This window comes from Choristoneura fumiferana, chromosome 3 (assembly GCF_025370935.1).
Source record: "Choristoneura fumiferana chromosome 3, NRCan_CFum_1, whole genome shotgun sequence".
Lineage (NCBI taxonomy): Eukaryota > Metazoa > Arthropoda > Insecta > Lepidoptera > Tortricidae > Choristoneura > Choristoneura fumiferana.
In genome coordinates, this window is record NC_133474.1 from 5274281 (window position 1) to 5297635 (window position 23355).

The 23355-nt window shown below is 37.6% G+C and overlaps 1 protein-coding gene and 9 non-coding genes across 10 annotated transcripts; 5 read left to right on the top strand and 5 right to left on the bottom strand.

Annotated features, from left to right (window-relative positions):
• Nucleotides 1-4112: 4112 nt before the first annotated feature.
• Nucleotides 4113-4184, bottom strand: TRNAQ-CUG (transfer RNA glutamine (anticodon CUG)). Its single transcript has one exon. It is a non-coding gene; the product is annotated as a tRNA-Gln (tRNA).
• A 178-nt stretch (nt 4185-4362) lies between these two features.
• Nucleotides 4363-4434, top strand: TRNAQ-CUG (transfer RNA glutamine (anticodon CUG)). Its single transcript has one exon. It is a non-coding gene; the product is annotated as a tRNA-Gln (tRNA).
• A 702-nt stretch (nt 4435-5136) lies between these two features.
• On the bottom strand, nt 5137-5208 carry TRNAQ-CUG (transfer RNA glutamine (anticodon CUG)). Its single transcript has one exon. It is a non-coding gene; the product is annotated as a tRNA-Gln (tRNA).
• Nucleotides 5209-5386: 178 nt separating this feature from the next.
• On the top strand, nt 5387-5458 carry TRNAQ-CUG (transfer RNA glutamine (anticodon CUG)). The gene has a single exon. It is a non-coding gene; the product is annotated as a tRNA-Gln (tRNA).
• A 1696-nt stretch (nt 5459-7154) lies between these two features.
• Nucleotides 7155-7226, bottom strand: TRNAQ-UUG (transfer RNA glutamine (anticodon UUG)). The gene has a single exon. It is a non-coding gene; the product is annotated as a tRNA-Gln (tRNA).
• A 181-nt stretch (nt 7227-7407) lies between these two features.
• TRNAQ-CUG (transfer RNA glutamine (anticodon CUG)) lies at nt 7408-7479 on the top strand. The gene has a single exon. It is a non-coding gene; the product is annotated as a tRNA-Gln (tRNA).
• A 3306-nt stretch (nt 7480-10785) lies between these two features.
• TRNAQ-UUG (transfer RNA glutamine (anticodon UUG)) lies at nt 10786-10857 on the top strand. The gene has a single exon. It is a non-coding gene; the product is annotated as a tRNA-Gln (tRNA).
• Nucleotides 10858-11997: 1140 nt separating this feature from the next.
• TRNAQ-CUG (transfer RNA glutamine (anticodon CUG)) lies at nt 11998-12069 on the top strand. The gene has a single exon. It is a non-coding gene; the product is annotated as a tRNA-Gln (tRNA).
• A 4246-nt stretch (nt 12070-16315) lies between these two features.
• On the bottom strand, nt 16316-16387 carry TRNAQ-CUG (transfer RNA glutamine (anticodon CUG)). Its single transcript has one exon. It is a non-coding gene; the product is annotated as a tRNA-Gln (tRNA).
• Nucleotides 16388-17401: 1014 nt separating this feature from the next.
• Nucleotides 17402-22477, bottom strand: LOC141426185 (uncharacterized). The gene is made up of 2 exons (XM_074085042.1): nt 22138-22477; nt 17402-21524 (listed from the first exon to the last, which is right to left on the bottom strand). Exons 1-2 carry the CDS (start codon nt 22229-22231, stop codon nt 20569-20571), a joined length of 1050 nt encoding a protein of 349 aa, XP_073941143.1. The 5' UTR covers nt 22232-22477; the 3' UTR covers nt 17402-20568.
• Between the last annotated feature and the right edge of the window lie 878 nt (nt 22478-23355).

Here is a 23355-nt window from a genome sequence, read left to right on the forward strand (position 1 = left end):
GAGCATGCCATCTGTCCCGATCGTGCACAGCCTCTTGCCAGTCGTGGTCGTCTCCCATTCGTAGTAGGTGGCCGAACCAGCGAAGTCTGTGTGATTTTGTTACGCCGATGATGTTGGGTTCAGCCACCAGCTCCTGGATCTCTCTCTTTTTACAGATCCTCCACGTGCCGTTGTCTCTCTTGACAGGTCCCAGGATCTTACGCAAGACCTTCCTTTCCGCTACAAGGAGTTGATATTCCTCTGTGTGTGTTAGTGTCCAGGCCTCACAGCCATACATAAGGACAGGTCTTACGACAGTTTTATAGATCCTTTACTTTGTATTCTTGCTGAGAAGCCTGGACAACAACACCAATAAGCTATCACTACACAAAATTTCGTTGATTTCTGTTTAGTAGTTTCTGAGTTATTATGATTAACTCAGGGACTTTATACATCCCCTTGGCCCATAGAGCTTATGGGAACGGAAGCATTACCATGTCCTCGGTACCGCTCTGCTTTCAGAACATGACATTAGTGCGTTTGAGCTAACTTTGGGGGCGGCAGACGTGAGCTTGCCTTCGGAATCCAAAAGCTTAATGGTTGCTTGACCTGAAATGTATATTTCAGATTTTTATTTTATTTATGACGGTGGAAGCATTCTACACTTCTACTGAACGTAGATATAGTTGAGATATAGTTAGTGTTTAGTTTTGTAACTAAGGGACCCCATACATCCCTGTATTATAATAATATTTTTTTTGTAATTTTTTCTTTAATTGTATACTGTAGTTTTTTAGTACCTTTTTTATTTGCAATTATTTTATTTTGAAAAAACGACTTTCTGCCAAGTTTCTTGCGGCGCATTCTTCTTGGCAATGAATAATGATGGTCTTTCCGAAAGCGCTGGAAGTTTTAAAAATGACGTGTAAAAGTGCCCATTGCGGCCTATTTACTGAATAAATGATTTCATTTCATTTCGTAAAAGTGAACAGACAACTTTTTCTTTACTGTTTTATTATTATATGTATAGATTTGCCTAGCTTGTAATCTAGATTTTCAGATTGAAATAAAAATGTTTTTTATTTGTATTGATTTACCTTTATATCCTTTTCATCATATCTATCTATCGACCTATTCAGTCTAAATGTCTATCCATTACCTACGTTACAAATCAAACTGTGGGCATGAAGAGGCATAAATAATTTGTTTATTACCAAGACTATTCATATTAAACGAAGATTTTCTTAATTAAACCAAAAAAATGTGTAATTATAATTTTAAGAAAAAATCCGGAATTCACATTAACCAGAATACGGATACAAACAGAATAAGGCCGTCAACGGGCTGCGTGACAGACGCGCGAGGCGCCCCGCATTCGCCTCCACCGCGTCGTCTGCTTCACCCCCTCAAATACCGAAAATTCTTCTATAAGCGCGCCTTAAGCAACACCTAAATATGAAATTTTAACAAATAGTAAGTAATAATCTACTTTATGTATTTATTTATCTATATAAGTATGTTTATACGTTCCCTATAAGTATCCATAGTACAAGCCTTGCTTAGTTTGGGACTAGGTCAATTGGTGTCAAGTGTCCTATGATGTTTATTTTTTTATTATTTATTTTCAATGGGGTCTGCCAATTTGAATGGTATAAAGAGTTTTTGAAATATAGATGCTTTTTCGACGTCCTGTGTACCCCTGGCTTGTGCATATGCGCGGGCGACGAGCGGAAATTGTCTCTCGGCCGTCGGACAGGGAACCTGTGCCTTGATCCTAGGATTTTGACTTTGCAGTAGTGTTATAAATTATAAATGAACGAACAAACACAATAACGGATCTTAAGTTTTAAGGTAAGAACTAGGAAGGGGGGTCCAGGGAAATGGAACGCGTGAGGCCATTCAGATAGGAGACGGCCTTGAAGATAATTAAATTACAAATAAAGGATTTTTATTAAAATCCATTAAGATGAGATTAGCTTAAATACATTTTTAAAAAGGGACTGTACCTAACTTAAAGGGTAATCTAAAATAAGAATAGAAAACAATTAACATAACGACCTGACAGTAGGAGTAAATGTACTTTGCGCCTTGTTATTGAGATTCCATGGCCAAATCATTAGTTGTACAATTTCGGTAAATCCCCTCAGTCTTCGAAAAGCAAACTTAACTAAACATTCGTGAATAATCAATAACAATATCATTAAAAACGATTGTCACTAGTTTTTCTTCTGACATAAAAAATACTTAACATCTTACATCACACACACCATTGCACTGCTTCTCGACTCTTTTTCTTTACCGTTATGATCATCGTCAACATCAGCTGGAAGACGTCCACCGCTAAACGAAGGCCACCACCTTAAAACGCCACAATGAACGACAAAATTTGTCGTTCATTGTGGCAATTTAATTGCCACTTGCATTCAACGGGTTCCAACAAATCTCACAAAGTCGTCGGTCCATTTAGTAGGAGACCTACCATGCTTAGCCTTCCGGTTCGTGGTCGCCACTCGAAGACTTTTCTCCCCAACGGTTATCTATATGATTTTCCTTCAGCGTTAAGCATTGTACATTTCTATTGTCATTTCGCACATAAATTACGAAAAACTCAGAGGTAAAATCTCCTACTTGAGAGGCCATGGGTGGGTCAGTCCAACCACTAGAATACCGCGGCCTTTTTTGCTTTGGCGTTTGCCTCAAACAAAACCTGCTGAAAGATTGTGCAAGTGTATGTATTTTTTATACGTATCAAAACCTTAAAAAGACACGTCGATGGGAGAAATCCTTTCGTCGGTATTAGCCCGACACGAGCAGGAGGCGTAATGAGATTGCGCTCAGGTGCCCGCGCTGAGTGTATTGCTGGCTGGAGCGCTAAGATGGTATGCACCATTTTGTTTTTGACCTCCGTCAACTTTGAGGAAATATTCAATAGGTTTTTTTTTAAGAATCTTAGGCCCTTACTCGTAGTGTGTAAAAGATAATCAAGAATTAAGATCATTTATTAAAACAATATAAAAGGTTCTTCCAAAATGAAGTTACGGACTTTAAAAAACGGTATTTCTAACGTTACTTATACAATTATTATTATTATTATTTTGAAGTCCGTAACTAAGTTTTTTAGATTATAGGTACATGTTTAGCAATGACTTTTTATGCTCTAGTACACAAAGTGAAATTTACGAGTACGCCTAAGACGAGAGTTTATTTTCATTTTTTCCGTTACTGATTAGGCAATAGTATAATATAATTTTAATTGAGAATATATAAAAAGAAATACGTGACAAACAAAGCAATTAAAATTATAAATGAGCTGTATGTAGTCCAATCTTAGTTTCTAGTTAGGTGTCACGTGAAAAAAATCAGCAAATTTTGACGTTCCCCAAAAAACTCCCTCTTAGCACCCTGATCGACGCAGTATAAATCATTCGCTGTCGCCTCGTATTGGATTAAGATTTCCTCCATCGGAGGCTTCATCTTGCAGAGTGACAACCCTATTGGCACACCCGCAATTTCCCAAGAGTAACTACTACTATCGCCATAAGCGAATTTCTACCAAATTGTTATTATAACAAAGGTTCAAAATACTACAGCATACAAGGTGTGTAGTAGTGCTCGCATTATGGGAAGGGTTCACAAGGGGTGCGTTTTCGATTGTTCTAGGGTTAACCCATGAAGTGGCTATTGGATAAATAGGTGTTTGGGAAAAAGTTATAATATGGAGACAGGGAACACAGACTTTAATGCAGATCTTCTTCTTTGTCGTCAACCACAACAACTATCAATCCAACACTGAGTGTCTGTTCTAATGCATGCCATTCCTATCACTTTTGTGCCCTTTGCATCCAGTTCTTCCCAAACATATTTCATAAACAAATACCTAAGTATTTTTGCGGATCAGTGAATATTATACTTTTAATTTCGACCAATTTCATAATTTTATGTAAACGGAAAGTACTCTATATGTTTCAACTTGTAAGATTTAAAAAAAACTACTTTCATACTAACTTTAATTTAGTACCTATACGTGTTTCTAAGAAAAGAGGCCATATTAGACAGACACGGAGACAACGAAGTTATCCTGAATAAGTTTATTTTTCCTTTTAAGATAAAATAGACAGATATACAAAAAGATCAGGTCCCACCGAGATTTGAACTCGGATCGCTGGATTCAGAGTCCAGAGTGCTCACCATTACACCATGGAACCGCTTGATTGCTTATTACAATAATTTGATCATTCGGTTACTATTTAATTACTGTCACCATATAATTGATAGCCACTGAGCAGGAACAAAAGATATTGTGTATTTATCCAATTGTTTTCTGCACTTGAAATTGTAGTTATCATGTTACTTAGCTAGCTATATTTTAATAAGCAACCAAGCGGTTCCATGGTGTAATGGTGAGCACTCTGGACTCTGAATCCAGCGATCCGAGTTCAAATCTCGGTGGAACCTACATTTTTTATGATACTATCATAATTAGACTAATAACTTTCCGCTTATTCAATTTCAAAATGTACATATTAGATTTGTAAATAATTAATTATTATCTTCATCTTAATTATTGCAACTGGAAAGGGCCCAAAGAGCTATCCTCAAAGTGAGTTCTTTCCTACCGTTTCTTTATCCGACTATTGACCTCTACAAGAATTGCAAAGTTCTAACAGTCCGGCAATTGTTCATTTTACATATTATTCTAAGAAAACACTCGTTACTACCCTACGACTCAGGCCTAATCTCTAACAAACGTAAAAGGTGCCTTACCTGTCCAATCAAAAAATTTAACACTCGTTTTACACATAGATTTTTCTGTTACCTTGGCAGTTTTCTGTACAATAGAGTCAATTCGGCATTAAATATTTATCCCTTGGCAAAATTATCCTGCAAAAATACTGTTAAAAACTGGCTTTTTTTGCGGATCAGTGAATATTATACTTTTAATTTCGACCAATTTCATAATTTTATATAAACGGAAAGTACTCTATATGTTTCAATTTGCAATATTTAAAAAAACTACTATCATACTAACTTTAACTTAGTACCTATACGTGTTTCTAATAAAAGAGGCCATATTAGACAGACACGGAGACAACGAAGTTATCCTGAATAAGTTTATTTTTCCTTTTAAGATAAAATAGACAGATATACAAAAAGATCAGGTCCCACCGAGATTTGAACTCGGATCGCTGGATTCAGAGTCCAGAGTGCTCACCATTACACCATGGAACCGCTTGATTGCTTATTACAATAATTTGATCATTCGGTTACTATTTAATTACTGTCACCATATAATTGATAGCCACTGAGCAGGAACAAAAGATATTGTGTATTTATCCAATTGTTTTCTGCACTTGAAATTGTAGTTATCATGTTACTTAGCTAGCTATATTTTAATGAGTAATCAAGCGGTTCCATGGTGTAATGGTGAGCACTCTGGACTCTGAATCCAGCGATCCGAGTTCAAATCTCGGTGGGACCTACATTTTTTATGATACTATCATAATTAGCCTAATAACTTTCCGCTTATTCAATTTCAAAATGTACATATTAGATTTGTAAATAATTAATTATTATCTTCATCTTAAGAACATTGATTCAAACGTAGGCGAGGAATTAAAGCCTAGATAGTGCTCACCATTTACTAACATTGTGGAAGGAAAGATCTTGATAAATAAATAAATAAATAAATATTTTGGGACACTTGACACCAATCCCAGATTTTTAATCCCACGGAAAAAATGTAAACAAAGTTTCGTCATTGTCAAAATGACATTTCAGGGGATTTCAAGGTATGGGCCCGCTAGAAATATAAAAATACATATTATATAAAGTTCTGTTGTTGCCATGTTTTTATTCTATTTTCGATAAAAGAGCCGTTTTTACGAGAGACAACTTACAAGTCGTCTTTTGACCGGGAAGTACTCGGACCGGAGTCCATCCTTTCATACAAAAATGAACGAAAAACAACGGAAAACGCAACAATGAACAACTAAAGTACAATAAAAATATAACAACAATATCGACAGTTAAAAAAATAACAGAACAAGAGTCACTGGAAAACGATTACGAATTCAGTCTCGAATGATAGTGCATTGAGTGACATCTCGCGTCAAGCGGCCCACAGCTTAAAAACCCGGGTGTAATACCAGGACAATAAATAAATTATGCATACAAAAACAGTACTCTCTTTGTAAATTAAAATATCATAGCGTAGTAAATGCCAAAGTAAAGATTTTCATCAGTAAATGAAAATATTTGATCTTGATTAAGAAATACAGTTTTTTAATGGGAAGTCGATTTCTGGCAAATGTGGAAAGAATAAAATATCTTGAATTCTGCAAATGTTTTTTGATAACGGCAACACCTTTGTTTACATTTTTTCCGTGGGATTAAAAATTCGAGTTTAAGCAAAGCTTGTACCTACTATGGATACTAGGCAACGAATAAAGATACTTATATAGATAAATACATACTTAAATAGATATTAAACATCCAAGACCCGAGAGAAAACATTCGTATTATTCATACAAATCTCTGCCCCGGCCGGGAATTGAACCCGAGACCTCAAGCTTCTTAGTCAGGTTCTCTAACCACTTGGCCATTCGGTCGTCAATGATGATGATGATGATGTCCTCAGGGCTGGCAGTAAGGACTTCTATGCGTCACGATCTCGTGCCGAGGATTTAGATCAGTTGCATAGTTTGCTATTGGCTCGTGTAATAGAAGAATATGGCCATACCACTTTAAGATTGCCAGCACACCATCTATCTAATAGACTTGCAACTGTAATCGCATAAACAATGCAACTGTTACCAACCCTGGAATGTTAATGGGCTGAAAACTCTTATATTTTAGCATTCTGAAAGTTGTCTCAAAAGTCTCATGTTATCTCATGTCCGCGTCTAAATACTTGGCTTCTTATGGTTTTGATGACGCTTGCATCTACTATAAAATTGTAGAGCATAAAATTATGTTATAATTTTTTATACGCTGAACCGTTTTAGACATAGAGCACGCAGCGCGCTCCTCAGATCCTCTTTACTTCTTATCCCGCGAGAATTTTGGGAAATTTTGTGGTTTTGGTATTTTGGCTTCGTTAATTTGGATTTCAAACCTATTGAAAACATTTTGTAATTCGATATTAAGAAATTAAGTATGTAAATATAACAAAAATCAGGTTCCACCGAGATTTGAACTCGGATCGCTGGATTCAAAGTCCAGAGTGCTAACCATTACACCATGGAACCACGTTATGAGAACACGATAATCTTTATTTGTAGCTGTAAATTCATTTTGATTATTTAAAACATCTGATCAAACAATATAACGTCATGCGGTAGGTACTGATTGTATTCAGTAAATAAAATGCTTTATAAATTGACTTATTGACGCTTAATGGGCTGTTAATATTTTAATAAGCAATCAAGCGGTTCCATGGTGTAATGGTGAGCACTCTGGACTCTGAATCCAGCGATCCGAGTTCAAATCTCGGTGGGACCTGAAGTTTTGCGTATTTTTACAAGCTTTTATTTAGTTTCACCTGTCCCGTTGTCTGTCTCTCTGTCTGTCTGTCTGTAATAAAATCTTGCAAATGACCAATTTCCAGTAGTCAGATTGACTTGAAATTTGGAATACTTATGTAAATCGCGTGACAATACAATAATCTAGTAGTGACATCCTGGTAGTCTAGCTAGGATTGTCTCCGCAGGACGGAACTCTTCAACGGTTAATAGCATAGACTTGAAATTTGGTATGCAAATGTAGTTTGGGTGACAATGCAAGTACAGTCAACAAAAAGTACAGTCAGCAAAAAAGCTTGTATTAAAAATGATTTTTTTATGGTTAGGTTATGTATTTTTAATTTTTAAATCTAATATTTTTGTAGTATCTCATTCGTGAATTCACTGCCAAAGTTGACTTTGCTCGAATTTAATCGTCTCTAATCCAAATAGGTCTCTCTCACTTAATTTCGCTAAGATCGAGACACCCTCTTGATCCTATAAATATTTTATTAAAGGGCGCCTTGCACCATTCGTCTCGCGCGCAATATCGCGCCGACGGTTGTACAAATCGTCGCTACAACTTCTGTAAGGGTTGTTTGGGGTTCTTTTGTGAAACACCTTAAGATGTCGCTTGCGTAAAGTTTACTCACAATTTTTGTGGTACTTCCGCACTATCGTTTAAGTGGACCTGCATAGACCGTAGTTATTATTATTATTTCTAAGCCCATATTTCTCACCAGCTGCTGGGCAAAGGCCTCTCCTCTTTACCCCCATCTTGTTATCCAGAGGTACATCCAACCACTCGCTCATTTCCGCATCCAAGTCATCTCACCATCTAACGTCTTAGCCTGCCTTGTTGTCAGTGGCCGTCGAGCGGCACCCACCATGTGGCAGTGCGCCCATTTTTACGGCTGCATCCGACAGATATGCCCGGCCCAATCCCATCTAAACTTGGCGGTTGATAAACCATAGCTATAAACAAGCATTTCACAGATGGCACATCCATCCAGCGCGTAGGAGAACGTCCTCTTGATCTTTTGCCATTGACCCTTCCCTGCTATACGAATTGCTCTATTGAGTGCTTCTTACGTCGAGTCACATGTATGAAGTATCAGAGGAAACGTTGTTTCTGAGTTACTTTATCCTTCATTAGGTGTTAGACAGCTTTGCTTTTCATCATCACTTTTACCAACATCTACTCAAATATCATAATGAGGAGAGCTGTAGAAAGCTGGACAAATGGTATTCTAATTGGTGGTATAAACATAATTATCCAATCTTCGATACGCCGATTATACCACATTAATAGCAACCACCGGGGAGAAAATCTCGGATTTTTTGTGCCGCATTGATTGATATTGAATGATGATTGTCGTCCGTAAATATAATAGACTAAAATAAAGTGATAGACGGCGCAATGAAAAAAACTGCGCGAAAAAAATTAAACTTGCTCATACGTTTCGTCAATCATTGCATAACCTTAGTAGCTACTCCTAGCGCCATCTAGTGAGCAAATATAGAAACTCCAAATCCTACATTGCGCCAGCGAAGTTTCTCAACTCGGACGCATCATACAACTTTCGATTCGACATCGACTTCGGTCCCCAGGCATAACATCCGCCTGGAGAGAGATCTCTCTATCGTATAGCCTCTCCCCACACCTTCAATACTACGAGTAACCCTAAATCGTCAATATACTATTTGATCGTTCACGGCCTTATTGTAAATTTAAAACCTCAACATCATCTACGGAACCCGAAGCTCCGAGAAAGAGAGCAACAGCTAAAAAAAATGAAACTCTAAACAGGCATGGTCATGTCCCGGGGCCATTTGTCGTCCCGTAGATTGCGTTCGAAATGAAAAGTGGTTAGTTTTTAAAACTTTTCCCATCCTGGCCGGTCGTAAATACTTGTCAGCCTGACGTGTCAACCCCTTGACTGATTTGCTTTCGCGGAATTCCGCTTTTTCTATTTGGCAGTCATTTGTTTCTGGCAACTTACCTTAGGGGTGTGTTTTAGTTATTGGTACACAGTTTTGACCGTGGTTTGTGGGGACACTATTTCGAGTGTGAAGGTGGCTTAGTTTCTGAGCTTATTTGATTTTTTTAGGAGTCTGGTGCTTTATGTAAAGACATCGAAATACTAAATTTGAGGGGCTGAATATACTGAAAATTAATTTAAGGTAACCAAGCATAGCATTCGCCTAGTCAGAGCTCTATTGTAGCCTAGACAAGAGTGCTCTAATGTGTAACCCGTGACTTTGTCCGCAAAGAATTCGATTATCGATAATTAGATCTGTAAACTTTACGTGAGAGCAATAAAACATGATTATGATTATTATTATGATTGCTATCCTAGGAGAATTATGTCCTGTTCTGGGTCCTTAAGCTGTATGCACAACAAATTTGATCAAATTCAATTCAAAGGATTAAATGTGAAGAAGTAATAGACAGACGGGCGGAATTATTTTCACACTTATATCTAAGGATAAGGATAACGTGAGTTAAAGAGTCAGAACCGTACTTGTCATCACTGACGACACGTGTAAAATTAAGCACCCCTGGAAGCTGTTCATCATCATCATCATATCAGCCGTAGGACGTTCATTGTTGGACATAGTCCTCCCCCTTACACCTCCAATTGCTTCGGTTAGAAGTGGCCCACCCATACACCTTGAACCTGCGAGAGTGCGGCTTCGACTAGGTCATCCATCAATCCCGTTGGTGGACGTCTCCATTCGAGAACCTTTATGAATCTTTACGAAGCTTTTGGGAAGCTGTTATAATTCAAACCAGGATTATACAAGCATTGAGATCGAGTTTCGCTTTCTTGATGAATTTTAATATCAACTAAGCTACCTACCACTGGTCCAGTGGTGGTGGTGGTGGTAGGGGTATGGCACGCAGCACGGAATGCTGTTGATCTGGGTTCGATTCCCAGCGCTGGTCTCTTTTTTTGCAGTGGTAGTGTAGGGGTATGGCACGCAGCACGAAATGCTGAGGACTTGGGTTCAATTCCCAGCGCTGGTCTCTTTTTCTGGTTTTTCTGTGCATCTGTATCAGTTTGTATTTTCGATATGGTTTTACGGGATGACCGTAAAAGTAACAAATTTGGAGTTGAAATAAAAAATATAAAAAGGCTCCAAATAACCAATCATAATGAGTTATTATGAGTTACTTGGACTATTCATATCAATTACTAGCACACGCTACGTACGTATTATGTACACTTGAATAAATAAGACCAATGACGTTGAATTTAACGCATAAGCGTACGCGTTTCATGAATTATTCAGTATCATCATCGGTTCCATGGTGTAATGGTTAGCACTCTGGACTTTGAATCCAGCGATCCGAGTTCAAATCTCGGTGGAACCTGAATTTTTTACCATTTTTACTTTGTAAGTTACCGGAACTACATTAAAATTTACAAGTCTATTTGAAGTCCTCAATACTACGGCAAAAAGTAACATTCCTTTTTTTGGTAGCGTTTTTTACCTGATGGTATCTAAGTCGCTAAAATCGGCAATGTAGAGGCTGCTAGGCTGCCTCCAGGAGCTGGGCTAGCAGGCTAGCATAAATAGCGCCTGCAGCCAATCACGCAAAGTAAGATAGGATAGCATGTCATGTCAAGCCAAAAGTCTAGAAAAACTCATATCTGCTTATATCGAGCACGATAAAGAGTTAAAATAAAACATTCACAACATCAATCATGCGGACGGACGTTCTTTTCATATTTCATATTGCCACATACTGGGGTGCTTACCGGATATAGGCGAGGAGACAGTAGACATGTTTTTTTCTTATAAATTAAATTACTACCTGTCAGAAGGGAACTTCATCCATCATCATCATCCCAGCTTGTAACGTGCCAATGCTGGACACATGACTCCTCTTCCACGCGGGCCCAGAGTGGATTGGGAACTTTACACGCACTATTGAATTGCTTCACAGATTTGTGTAGGATTCCTCACGATGTTTTCCTTCATGGTAAATCTCTTACTTATGGGAGAAGCCTATGTCAAATAGTGGACGTCCTACGGCAGATACGATGATGATGATAAGGGAACGTGTCACAATCCTACTAATATTATAAATGTCAAAGTTTGTGAAGATGTTTTGATGTTTGTTACTCAATCACGACTTAACCGCTAAACCGATTTAGACGAAATCGGTATACAGATAGTTTGATAGTTTGAATCTGGGGAAGGACATTGCGTAGTTCCCGCGGGATAGTGATAAATGCTACGCGGACGGAATCGCGGGCAGCAGTTAATTTGCCATTGATATAAAGTACCTTAAATTATGTTTTCCTATTCTTAAAAGTGTTATTTTAAAATCGAAGCCACGCAAATAACTTAAATAAATACGTAACAACTTAACAATAGTTTTAACAGCAAAATAAGACCACTTGTACAATTAAAAAATACACATTTAAGTGCGACAATCGTAAAATACGTCAAAATAAACCTATTGTAAAAATAGCTAGAGTTCGATAAATTTAATAAGCAATTAAGCGGTTCCATGGTGTAATGGTGAGCACTCTGGACTCTGAATCCAGCGATCCGAGTTCAAATCTCGGTGGAACCTGAATTTTATTTATTCCGTTTCGTTAATTAGCTGAGCACACTTACTAATTATTTAGTATCAACTAACTAAACTGATGATATTACTACCGAGAGGTAAAAAAAACTTTATTCAAAGGAAACAAAAAAACACGTTATATACATAGTATTTTGATAAATAGATACTATTAAATGATATATTTAGTAACCTAAAAAATCCTTTAATTGTGAAAAAAAACTTGTTTATTTATTATTTGGCTATCTGAAAAACGACTCTAACGTGTGTTTTTGAGTTTTAGTTCAGTTAGTAAGTTAATAATTAATTCTCTAATAATTAACTCTACTCGCACATATTCTGATTATTCATGGGCGGCGGTCAGTGCCTTCCACTGGACGACCCACATTCTCGTTCATTGTCATCATCATTTCAGTCTTGGGACGTCCACTGTTGGACATAAGCCTCCCCCATAGACCTCCGGTTGCTTCGGTTGGAAGCCACCAGCATCCACCGTGGACCTGCGGCTTTATTCAGGTCATCAATCCATCTCGTTGGTGGACGACCTACGCTGCGCTTGCCGATCAGCGGTCTCCATTTGAGAACTCATTCTCGCATTCTCGTTGGCTCCTATCAAATAAAAAATGAGGTCATTTCCAGCATCGACTCCTAGCCTATACAGGCAGGTAGCTCCGTCCCTCGATCGGGATATTGGTAAAAAACAATATTTTATACCGGTCGCTAAGCGCCGCCTCAAATATATGCCCGTGGACGCTGCCGCTCTACGGAGAGTGCAGGAGGATGCTAGCGAGGATACATCTTAAGATATACAGGGTGTAATCGTTAAGTGTAGCCAGGTGATTATTCTGTAAATATAACAGATATCAGAGAACTTTAAACTGATATAGAAAGCACATTAGCAACTTTTTTTCAAATAAAGTTTTAATATTAAAAATATTAAGTTAAAACGCTCCCATACATTTAGTATCGTTCCTCGAGGCTGTTTGCCTGCCATATGAGATAAAACTGTGTAAGATTCATTATTTACACGAAAAAACTGTAGTAATATGATACAATAATAAATCTAACATCTATTTTTAAGTACATTTTTTGTTTACTGCCAGTTGCTTGAAAAGACGCCCTTGTTGTGAGATACATTGACGAGCCCTCTTCAATGTTTCTAAATGATCTTTTTATTTAAATTTGAAAACGAAAATTGATTGAATAGAATAGAATAGAAGAATAGAATAGTTTACTAAAACACAAATTATAAGATTACAAAATGATCAACATTATCCCGTAAGTACCAAACTAGGCTGAGCCTGTATCTTGGCACTCACTGAGTGGGTCAGGTTATAAATCAGACAGATAAGTAGGTAGAGCATCCCCCACATACTCGTAGTGCAGTTAAAACTGTATACACTCTAGCAACTACAATGTTAGATACTCCACAAATCTATTACTAAATTATAGTGTATTTTGTACGGCTAAATCAAAGATAAGACAAAATAATATTAAAACTAAAAAGCTACGTGCAGTTTACATTAAAGTCTGTACATGCATGCGTGAAACATGTGTGTGAAAGGCATGTATGTGTATAAGTGTAAAGCGAGATGGTGCAGTTGCAAGAGAATGTGAGCGAGAACTTATATATGGACAATTCCTAAGCACATGGACACAGAACATCTTCAGTACCACTATAAGAAAGCGTAGCAAACTATTTCTTTAAAATAGATAATTAATAGATTGATATGGATACCTAACTGATAATTCATGAATCATATGATAATGGTGAAATGAGCTAGGCCTTTTAAACAAGCCTTTCAACGAACAACGTACTAAATGTATGGGAGGCTTTGAAGTTAATATTTGGGATGACTTTTTTTAACCGTACTTTCGATATCAATTTAAACTTTTCTGATATCTGTTATATTTACGTAATAATCGCCTGGCTACACTTAACGATTACACCCTGTGTAGTCCTCCACATTGATTTCGATGACGGTGATCCTGACTAAGACAATATGGTATAACTATTTATTTTATAAACTTTACGCTCACTAAAAAATCACTACAACAAAAGATACAACAATATTCAGGTTGCGAGTCGGTCAATGGCTCAGCATAATGCTGAAGTGTTTAAACGTTACCGCATCTTCTACTAATGAAACAAAGCAAATTAAAGTAATTATTTTGTACCACAGTTTCTGAACAGGCTTCTGAGCCCAATATGGCGTCTAGCGCTATTAGCTCGCACGCCATTTATTTCTGGTCCGATCTATCTTCGGACTCATCGCGCTCCCGAACCGCGTCCAAACCACCTTCACATTAAATATTGACAAAATAAAAATGTTGAATGCGATCTGTTTCTGCGACGGCAAGGAGCCATTTTCGAATGTTGCCCGTCGATAAATATATTATCGAGTTACAATGGTAAACTGGGGCGCCGGGGGAGCGTGTCAGACATGCAGTACTATAATATCTGTGCATTTGGAATAACTTTGGATCCGGAGCGAGTTGGACGAATCTTCAAAGGATTCAGGATACGCTTTTACATGGTGTTTTAAATTTAATCCTATCCTATCGTATCCCATCCTATCCTATTCTATCCTATCCTATCCTGTCCTATCATATCCTATCCTATCCTATCCTATCCTATGATATTTGAGTGTTTTGAAGTTTTGATGTATGATACTCAATCTCGCAATGACGGCTGATCAGATTCAGATTTACGTAAAATTAATTAGAAGAAAAATTTTGAACGGATTAGGTTAACTTTGCGTCAAACACAAAGGGACCTGAGTATTTGATTTCACTTTCAGCTTTATACTTCCACGCATTCCTGAGAAAAAGGGTCTGACAGACGGACAGACAGACAGACAGGCGGACATCAAAGTGATCATAAGTTTTTGGGAAAAAAATCATTTTAATACAAGCTTTTTTTGTTGACTGTACTTTTTGTGGACTGTCCTTGTATTGTCAGGTCACCCAAACTACATTTGCATAGGTACCAAATTTCAAGTCAAGACCATTAGCCATTGAAGAATTCCGTCCTGTGGAGACGATCCTGGCCAGACTACCAGGATGTCACCAGATTATTGTATTGTCACGCAATTTACATAAGCATACCAAATTTCAAGTCAATTCAACTACTGGAAGTTGGTCGAATTTAACTTGCAAGATTTGATTACAGACAAACAGGCAGACAGACAGACAGACAACGGGACAGGTGAAACTAAATAATAAAAATAAAAGTTTGTAATAAAAGGGTTCCGTTTTCGCCTTTTGTAGAAAGATAAGAAAATGTGTATATTTTCAGGGGATTCCTACTAAAAACTGTTAAGGTGACCCGGGGCTGTTGTAGCTGGGGGGATATTGTTTCTGAGCCGTCTGATGGCGTCCTTACGACGCCATGTTCTTCTCTGCCATTTTACTGTTCGCCAGAAGACTCTTCACACAAAACACATAAACGACGCCATCAGACGGCTCAGATACAATATCTCTCCAGCTACAATAGCCCCGGGTCACCTTATCTGTAATTTTATGATACATTTTTCCTTAGGAAGCAAACTAAATTTAAATATTTCTCAAAAGTACTCAGTACCGTACATGATTTCTTGGGAGATATTACGTTTGGAACGCACCCAAACTTATGAAAGGGATATGATACAAAAATACTGCCAAATAAACAATGCGTCAACTAGCGCCACTTAGCTACTATAATTTTACTATGATGAGTTGTTTGTCTTTGTAACTTTTTGTCAAAGCTATGTTTGAAGATCAAACTAACCCAGTGTGGGCAAAGTACGGCCCGCGGGCCAACTGAAGCCCGCGCTGGGATTTAATCCGACCCGCCGACGGTCTTTCGAAATGAATAGTAGTAGGTAAGGCTCTTGATAATAATTATTTTGATTACCTGCAGTATAACTAAAATAGAATGAAAATCTGGACCTCTTCTTAAATATCTGTAATATTCTGCAAAACTTAAATTGTGGTATGAACAACAGCCACGCAAAAAGTATTTTTAGACTTAGCACTTAACATTTTAAGATTTCATCGGGATCCCGTGCGAATTTGGGATAAAAAGTAGCACATTTGTTATCCTAAAAGTCCAGATATCGACGTACTAAATTCCATCCAAATCTGTTCAGTAGTTTTAGTGTGAAAGAGTTACAAACTTACACATGCACGCACGCAGATACTGATTTAAGTACTTCATTTATAATTTTATTACGAGATTAAGATAAGATTTTTTTAAGAGGCAACAAAATGTATCAGGTCCCACCGAGATTTGAACTCGGATCGCTGGATTCAGAGTCCAGAGTGCTAACCATTACACCATGGAACCGGCTGACCGATGCGTCAGATTTTGGCATATGTATCGTCGCGTCTGAAAATACTTTCACCGATGTATGTTGTTTCTGCGGAAGGTATGTATAGCGTTATATATGTACGTATCTATTTGTCTTCTTGGCCTGAGTTCAATATTAATATTAAACATACGCTCTCCTATCTAAAGACTTTATTGGAAAATGCTTTATGAAAAAACGAGGTCAACGGTTATAAAGGAAAATAACGGAACTGTATTAAAATTTTGCTTGTAAAAGTTTTATACAGATTGTATTACGAGATGGACGGATGACCTGGTTAAAGTCGCGGGTTCACGGTGGGTGCAAGCCGCTTCCAACCGAAGCAACTGGAGGTCTACGAGTATGGGGGAGGCCTATTTATGTCCAACAGTGGATGTCCTATGGCTGATATGATGATGACTACTAATATCACTATATTGTCCATTCTAAAATGCTTTCGCGGTTTGGACCAGTTTTTTTTTGTTAAATAGCATTTACTCGTCATAACTGCGAGAGGACATCTAAAGATCCCTTGTTCAGTCATGTAATCAAGAGCTAAATGACCATTCACTTCTCTATATCCTTCTACTTTTAGAGGTCTCTATCCCTACCCCCTACACCGTATCATTACATGACACGCGACGGCGAGGTTGCGTAGGAGCTTATTAGGAAACGTGCTAGTGAGCATAAATTGATGATCAAACGAACTTACCTGTACGTGAAGTTCGATCACAATTATATGAGCAGCTTCATTCGATGCGATTTATTTGTTAACATATTGTAGCTATGTCTCCACGTTATAGCCCTTACACGTTTTTAGAGGAGAAAGAAAGAAAAAATAAGACACTCAATTGACACTTGACTAGTTACCGCAGGCGCGCCATATTTTCTTCATTTTGTTTAAAGTATATATATATATTATTTATTATATTTTTTTTATATATATATATATATATATATATATTTTTTTTTTTTTTTTTTTTATATATAATATATATATTTAGGGGATCAGGGTGAGTTGAGATTAATAGGTAGTTACATAGGGAGGGTGATTGTAAATCGCATCGAATGAAGCTGCTCATATAATTGTGATCGAACTTCACGTACAGGTAAGTTCGTTTGATCATCAATTATATTTCGCAGCTTCATTCTTAGCGATTTATTTGTTAACATATTGTAGGATGTTTAGAGATAGAAAGAGAGAGAAAAAAAAAAAGAATACATGAAAACAAAAAATAATTCAAGTCCAGAACTTTATTTCTGTTTCGACTAAGTACATCATGATCGTATACTCATCACTCAATTATACATATAAAAAATAGAAATTTAGATGACAAGTACCTATATATATCTAGCTGGTACTGTTAGTAAGTATTGCATTTGCAAACTGATTAGGATCAACGACAACTTGCCGGTTATAGAATTTTGCGAAAACATTTGATTCATCTGTCCAACCGGCAGTCTTTCTAATAATTTCTAAGCTGACACCCATCCTGCTGGCGGCTGACGTGGCTGCATGGCGAGTGCTATGCCCGGTAATCCTGGAAACGTCTAAACCACTTTTTTGTAATATATCTTTGATCCACTTACTCAAAGTTTGTGTGCCAACTTTATTGTATGGCGATCTAAAACTGATGAATAGGATTTGTGTGTTGTTTCGACGATGAGTAGAAGTTCTTTCGATGTATGAGGTAAGAGATCGAGCTGGGCAGATTTCAGGACGCATATCAAAGTATGGTAATCTCAAAATTGGTTGAGTGGAATTAAGCGAAGAGGTTTTTATAAGATCAGGTATAGAGATAATAACTTCAGAATCTTGACGAATTTGAATATTGTTTAATTTAATTACCGAGAATGTTTGTACTCTATGTGCAGTCACTAGTGCCAGCAGGGTGAGAGTTTTCTTTGAGAGCATTTCTAGGCTGAGTTCACTGTTGGGCCATAGTTGAGATAGATAGTTCAAGACAATGTTTGGGTCCCAAGTAAGGTTGTACTTTGGCCTTGGTGGTCTGAGCCGAAATGCCCCCTTCATGAACCGTTTCATGATATCCGTTTCGCCGACATTGGGCTGCAAGATTGTAGTTATAGCAGATTTATGCGAATTGATTGTACCATATTTTGCACCACCTTTAAAGGTTTCTGATAAAAAATCAATGACAGTACGGACAGTGGGTTTTAAAAATCATATTTATGATTTTTACAATAATTAAACCACTGTTTTAGAGAAGAATCATACTGTTTATAAGTATTAGGTGCTAGAGACGCTATGATAATATCAATGGAGGCAGAGGAAAATGACTTTTTCAATAATGCCTGCCTGATAGTTTCCCTGCAACCAGGGTAAGTTTTTGGTGAAGACTGTGGGTCGATCTGAAAGGAGATATTAATAGATTTGGATGAGGTTCAAAATAAATAGGCTCGGTTATTAGTAGTCTCTGAAACAAAGGGTACCACGGTTGCATAGGCCAGTGTGGAACGATTAAAATGCCTTCGGCTCTGTCGTGGATGATTTTTTGAAGTGTTTTTAATATGATAGCAAATGGGGGAAATGAGTAAAACGACAGTTTTGACCAAGAGATTGTAAAGGCGTCAATAGCTATGGCATTGGGATCTGGTTTCCATGAAATATATTTTTGGCATTTTGAATTACGCCTGGTTGCGAACAAATCGATGTCAGGTGTGCCAAAAGTCTTCACAATCTCCTGATAGGAACTATCGTTTAACTCCCATTCTGTATCAACATTTTTTGAGCGCGAGAGGGAATCGGCCTCATAATTATCCTTGGTATTGATATACGACGCAAATACAACTATTTGACGCGTCTCGCACCACTGCCAGATACATCTGGTTACTTCATCTAAATGTGGATATTGAATGCTACCCATTTTGTTAATGCAGGATATTGCAGTGACATTATCAATTCGCAATAAGACTTCGCAGTTGGAAGTGTTTTTTGTAAAAGTTTTAAGTGCGAATAAGGCTGCTTTGAGTTCTAATAAATTTATGTGCGAATATTTTTCTTCTTCCTGCCAGTAACCTTGAGCTTTTTTACCATCACAAAAAGCGCCCCAGCCAGTTTTTGAAGCATCAGAGAATATTTCCAGTGAATAATCGTTGAATCGAAAGGGATGGTGTCTTTTTCCTAAGTGATCAAGCCACCATCGGCATTCGTTTTTTACAAAAGATGGTAAAGTAATAATTTGGTCATAAGATTTGTTTTTTAATAGATGTATGTATTTATGTCTTTCGAAAATTTTTGTGTACAGTCTTGCGTAATCGATCGCGGGACAGGCCGAAGATAACAATCCAATAAATTTCGCGAAATCTCGTAATTTGCAAGTTTTAATTTTAAGATATTGGTGTAAATATGATTTTATCTTTTCCACTTTTTCAAATGGGAGTTCTAACAACATGTTTTTGGAGTCAAATATAAAACCTAGAAATTTACATTTTCTGCTAGGAGTTAATTGGCTTTTTCCAGAATTAATGATAAAACCCAAGTTTACGAGAAGGTTTTTGGTACTTGTGACATTTTTGTGACATTCGTCGTAATCCCGGCCTATGCACAAAATATCGTCCAAATATATTACAGAAATTAGGTTTTTGGACCTTAAAAATTGGATGACAGGTTTTAATAGTTTTGTAAAAACGAATGGTGCTGTCGATAGACCAAAAGGTAGGCAATTAAATTGATAAAGAGTGCCGTTAAATTTAAATTTCAGAAATTTCTTATGGGATTCCTCAATAGGTATAGCAAAATAGGCGTCTTTCATATCTATTGTGGCCATGTAACAGTTTGTGGTGATTAACTTTGCAGCTGTGCGATAATCTTCCATTTTAAAATGTGACGTTTTTATAAACTTATTAAGTTTTTTAAGATTAAGTATGAACCGATGGTCGCCATTCGGTTTTTCTCTGAGAAATACACGAGAAATAAACTCTCCTTCTTCGTGATTACATTTTGAAATGGCCCCAGAGGATATCAAGCTATGTAAACATTTCTCAAAGAAAAACCGTTCGCTGTCTGATTTTGGTAATGTGTCAGGACAGTCGCTTTGTGTGGGAGCCGCGACGAAGGGAATATTGTATCCCCTTAACCAGGATAATAGTTCTAGATTATCCGTAACCGTTAGCCAAGCTGCGTAGAAATGAGCCAACCGGCCGGCGGTTACCTCATCATCTAGTAGCGGCGCGGCGGCGGCGGCGGCTGCCGCTGTGTCGAGCGGGTGGTGTACGGGCGCGTCGTCCTCGCTGCTGTCGCTGGCGTTGCTGCTGCTGCTGCTGCTGGAGCCTGTCGAGTCCTCCCTGCATCCGGTCGCCCGTTCGTCTTCCGCTGCAGGGCCCTCGTGTTTAAAGGTTTGTTTTTATAAAAATTGTTCTTCGCGAATTTCGGGTTAAAATTCTTTTGGGTTTGCTTTAGGTCGACACTAGACCTTTGGACGCTCTTAGCCGATTTTAATTTTTCAGCTACATTTTCGCCAAATAGGTATTTATCACGCTTGGCATCTAATAAGGTCTCCTTCATCTTTGAGTTGGTGGCAGATATCACGAAGGTTCTCCTAGTTTTGGTCTCGTTAAAGAATGTGTCGCATAGAATACGGCTCGCATCGCTTATGGCTTTGATGATCTTGTGGTGATCATCTTTAATGACCATCGAGTGAGTGGCCTTCGCCAATGCCGCAAGAGCAATACCTAATTGTTTTTGCTTTTCAGTTAGCAAAGCATCTCTTTTAACTAATGTTTCTGGTAAGGCGGCTTTTATTTCTGCGTTCAAAATAGGTGGAATCAAAAGTTCGCAGTTGCCTGGTATCAAATATTCTTTGATCAATTTCTCCTTAACTTCTTTTGGAAGCCCATTGGATAGTATTTCTTGCCATCGTGAGGCAATATCTTTGTGTACGTTTGGGCCTAACTGAACATCTGTTTTTGGAGCGTCACCCAATAACTGAAGGATCGCGTCATCGAGTTCAGGTTCCGTTGGTTGCTCAGTTGTCACTGGATCTATCAACGAGGTAGTAGTTAGTATGGTATTTGGCGCCGTGCTGCTGGTCGAGGCAACTACGGTAGTGGCGGTGCTGGAGGTGGCGGAGGTCTTGGACGTGTCCGAAATGGCGCCGGCGTTCGCAGGACGAGGATCTGGATAGACGTATATTATCTAAGTTCACATTTTTATTGTACAACTTAAGCATGGGTAGCGTACGCCAAACGCGAAGAAGTAAGTCGAAAGGACAAAATACCCCCGTTTTTAGTTATTTTTGTACAGCAACACCTTGGTTTTTTACTTGTGTAGAAAAAAAAAATGTGATAGAGGGTACCCTGCTGGTTGCTCGTATCACATACACTGAACACTAGTAAGTGTGAGAAGATAAAATTATGATATAACTATGTCCACTTTTTGCTCGTATCAAATATTTTTGTGACAGAGGGAACCCAGTTGGTAGCTCGCATCACAGAAGATACTTAGCACTAGTGAGCGTCGAGTATTGACCTCATAAGTATGATTGAACGAAGCCCGCTGCTTGCTCGTATCATAGTTTTTAATGTGACAGAGGTAACCCTGATGGTATCTCGCATCACGTAATAAGTGGGTAGGTGGTAAAACTGACCAAAAGTAGGCCCATCCGGTTCTTTGATAGTCTAAACATGATTGTGAAGAAGACAACCCCGCTGGTAGCTCGCATCACATGTTTAGGTTTATTACATTCACCAAGCACTAACAAGAAATTAGAAATTATTGTAAAATAATTACCTTCTGGTTCATCCTCAGACGATGAGTAGATAATATGACGACGACGACGTTTCTTCTCTCGATCTGGTGTTTCTTTTACGCGTTTTCTTCCCATTTTTTGTTTTTGAGTAACGTATATGAACTTCTAATTTTTAAAATTGGAACTTGTAATAATGCGCAGGAGCGGTAGTCGTGTAAAGGCTACGACACGAAAACACAGAATGAAGAAAATATGGCGCGCCTGCGGTAACTAGTCAAGTGTCAATTGAGTGTCTTATTTTTTCTTTCTTTCTCCTCTAAAAACGTGTAAGGGCTATAACGTGGAGACATAGCTACAATATGTTAACAAATAAATCGCTAAGAATGAAGCTGCGAAATATAATCTCATTTTCATATACAGGTTATTATTTCGAGAGGTTCAATTGTGTTCAGACTCAAATTTTCAGTTATAAAATTAGAAATATATCGTTTATTGTTTTTAAGTTGCTTAGGATATATCACTGAAACTTGTTGGTAAATACATTTTATTCTATTTTATCTTTTTTTTCCACAATTAACTTAAATTTTCTGCACAAAAGTCAGTTCACGTGGTCAGTGTTCGGATTATCCCTGATCTACTTTGTAGTATTGTAAAAAATACAAGGTATAGAAAAACTGCTGTTTAAAACATAAATTGAATGTTCATAATGATGATATTACCATGCATGCAAACATAAAAAATTACGACATTTGATAAGACTATTTTTTTTTCTACATTTCCCGTTGTTTCCAAAAATACACCATCATTTTTCGTAGCCACACTTATTAAGTATATTTTAAAAAAAAAAAAGAGGTCAAACCTCCTGTAAATCATTTTTTAACTATAAGCAACTTTTGAAAATAAGACTGCGTCAATATAACGTATAATGTTTATCGCAAGTCATAATTATTTATCTATAATTAATGTAATAAAGGTTCAGTTAGATTTGCGTCAAAGATCGAGCGTCATTTTTCGTTACGGTTGGCACTTGGTAAGTATTGGGTAAATAAATATAATGTTTACTGGTGCTGTATCATTTGCAGTTAAGTTGTTCCAATATTTGATTTTCATTTGCTTCAAACCTATAGGAATATTTACTGCAGAGCCGCAAAAGTAAGAGCTTTTCAATTTCGTGGTCATCATTTTCGTGGTCCTATGGCCACGAAACTGATTAAAGACCACGAAAAAGATGATTTTCCCTACAAGTTAGAAAAAATATC

Excerpts from the sequence above, each read along its gene's own strand:
- LOC141426185 (XM_074085042.1), bottom strand. The coding sequence starts at position 22,231 with ATGGGAAGAAAACGCGTAAAAGAAACACCAGATCGAGAGAAGAAACGT. Across the intron at positions 21,525-22,137 it reads GTCTGAGGATGAACCAGAAG|ATCCTCGTCCTGCGAACGCC; the intron begins GTAATTATTTTA and ends ACGTCTATCCAG.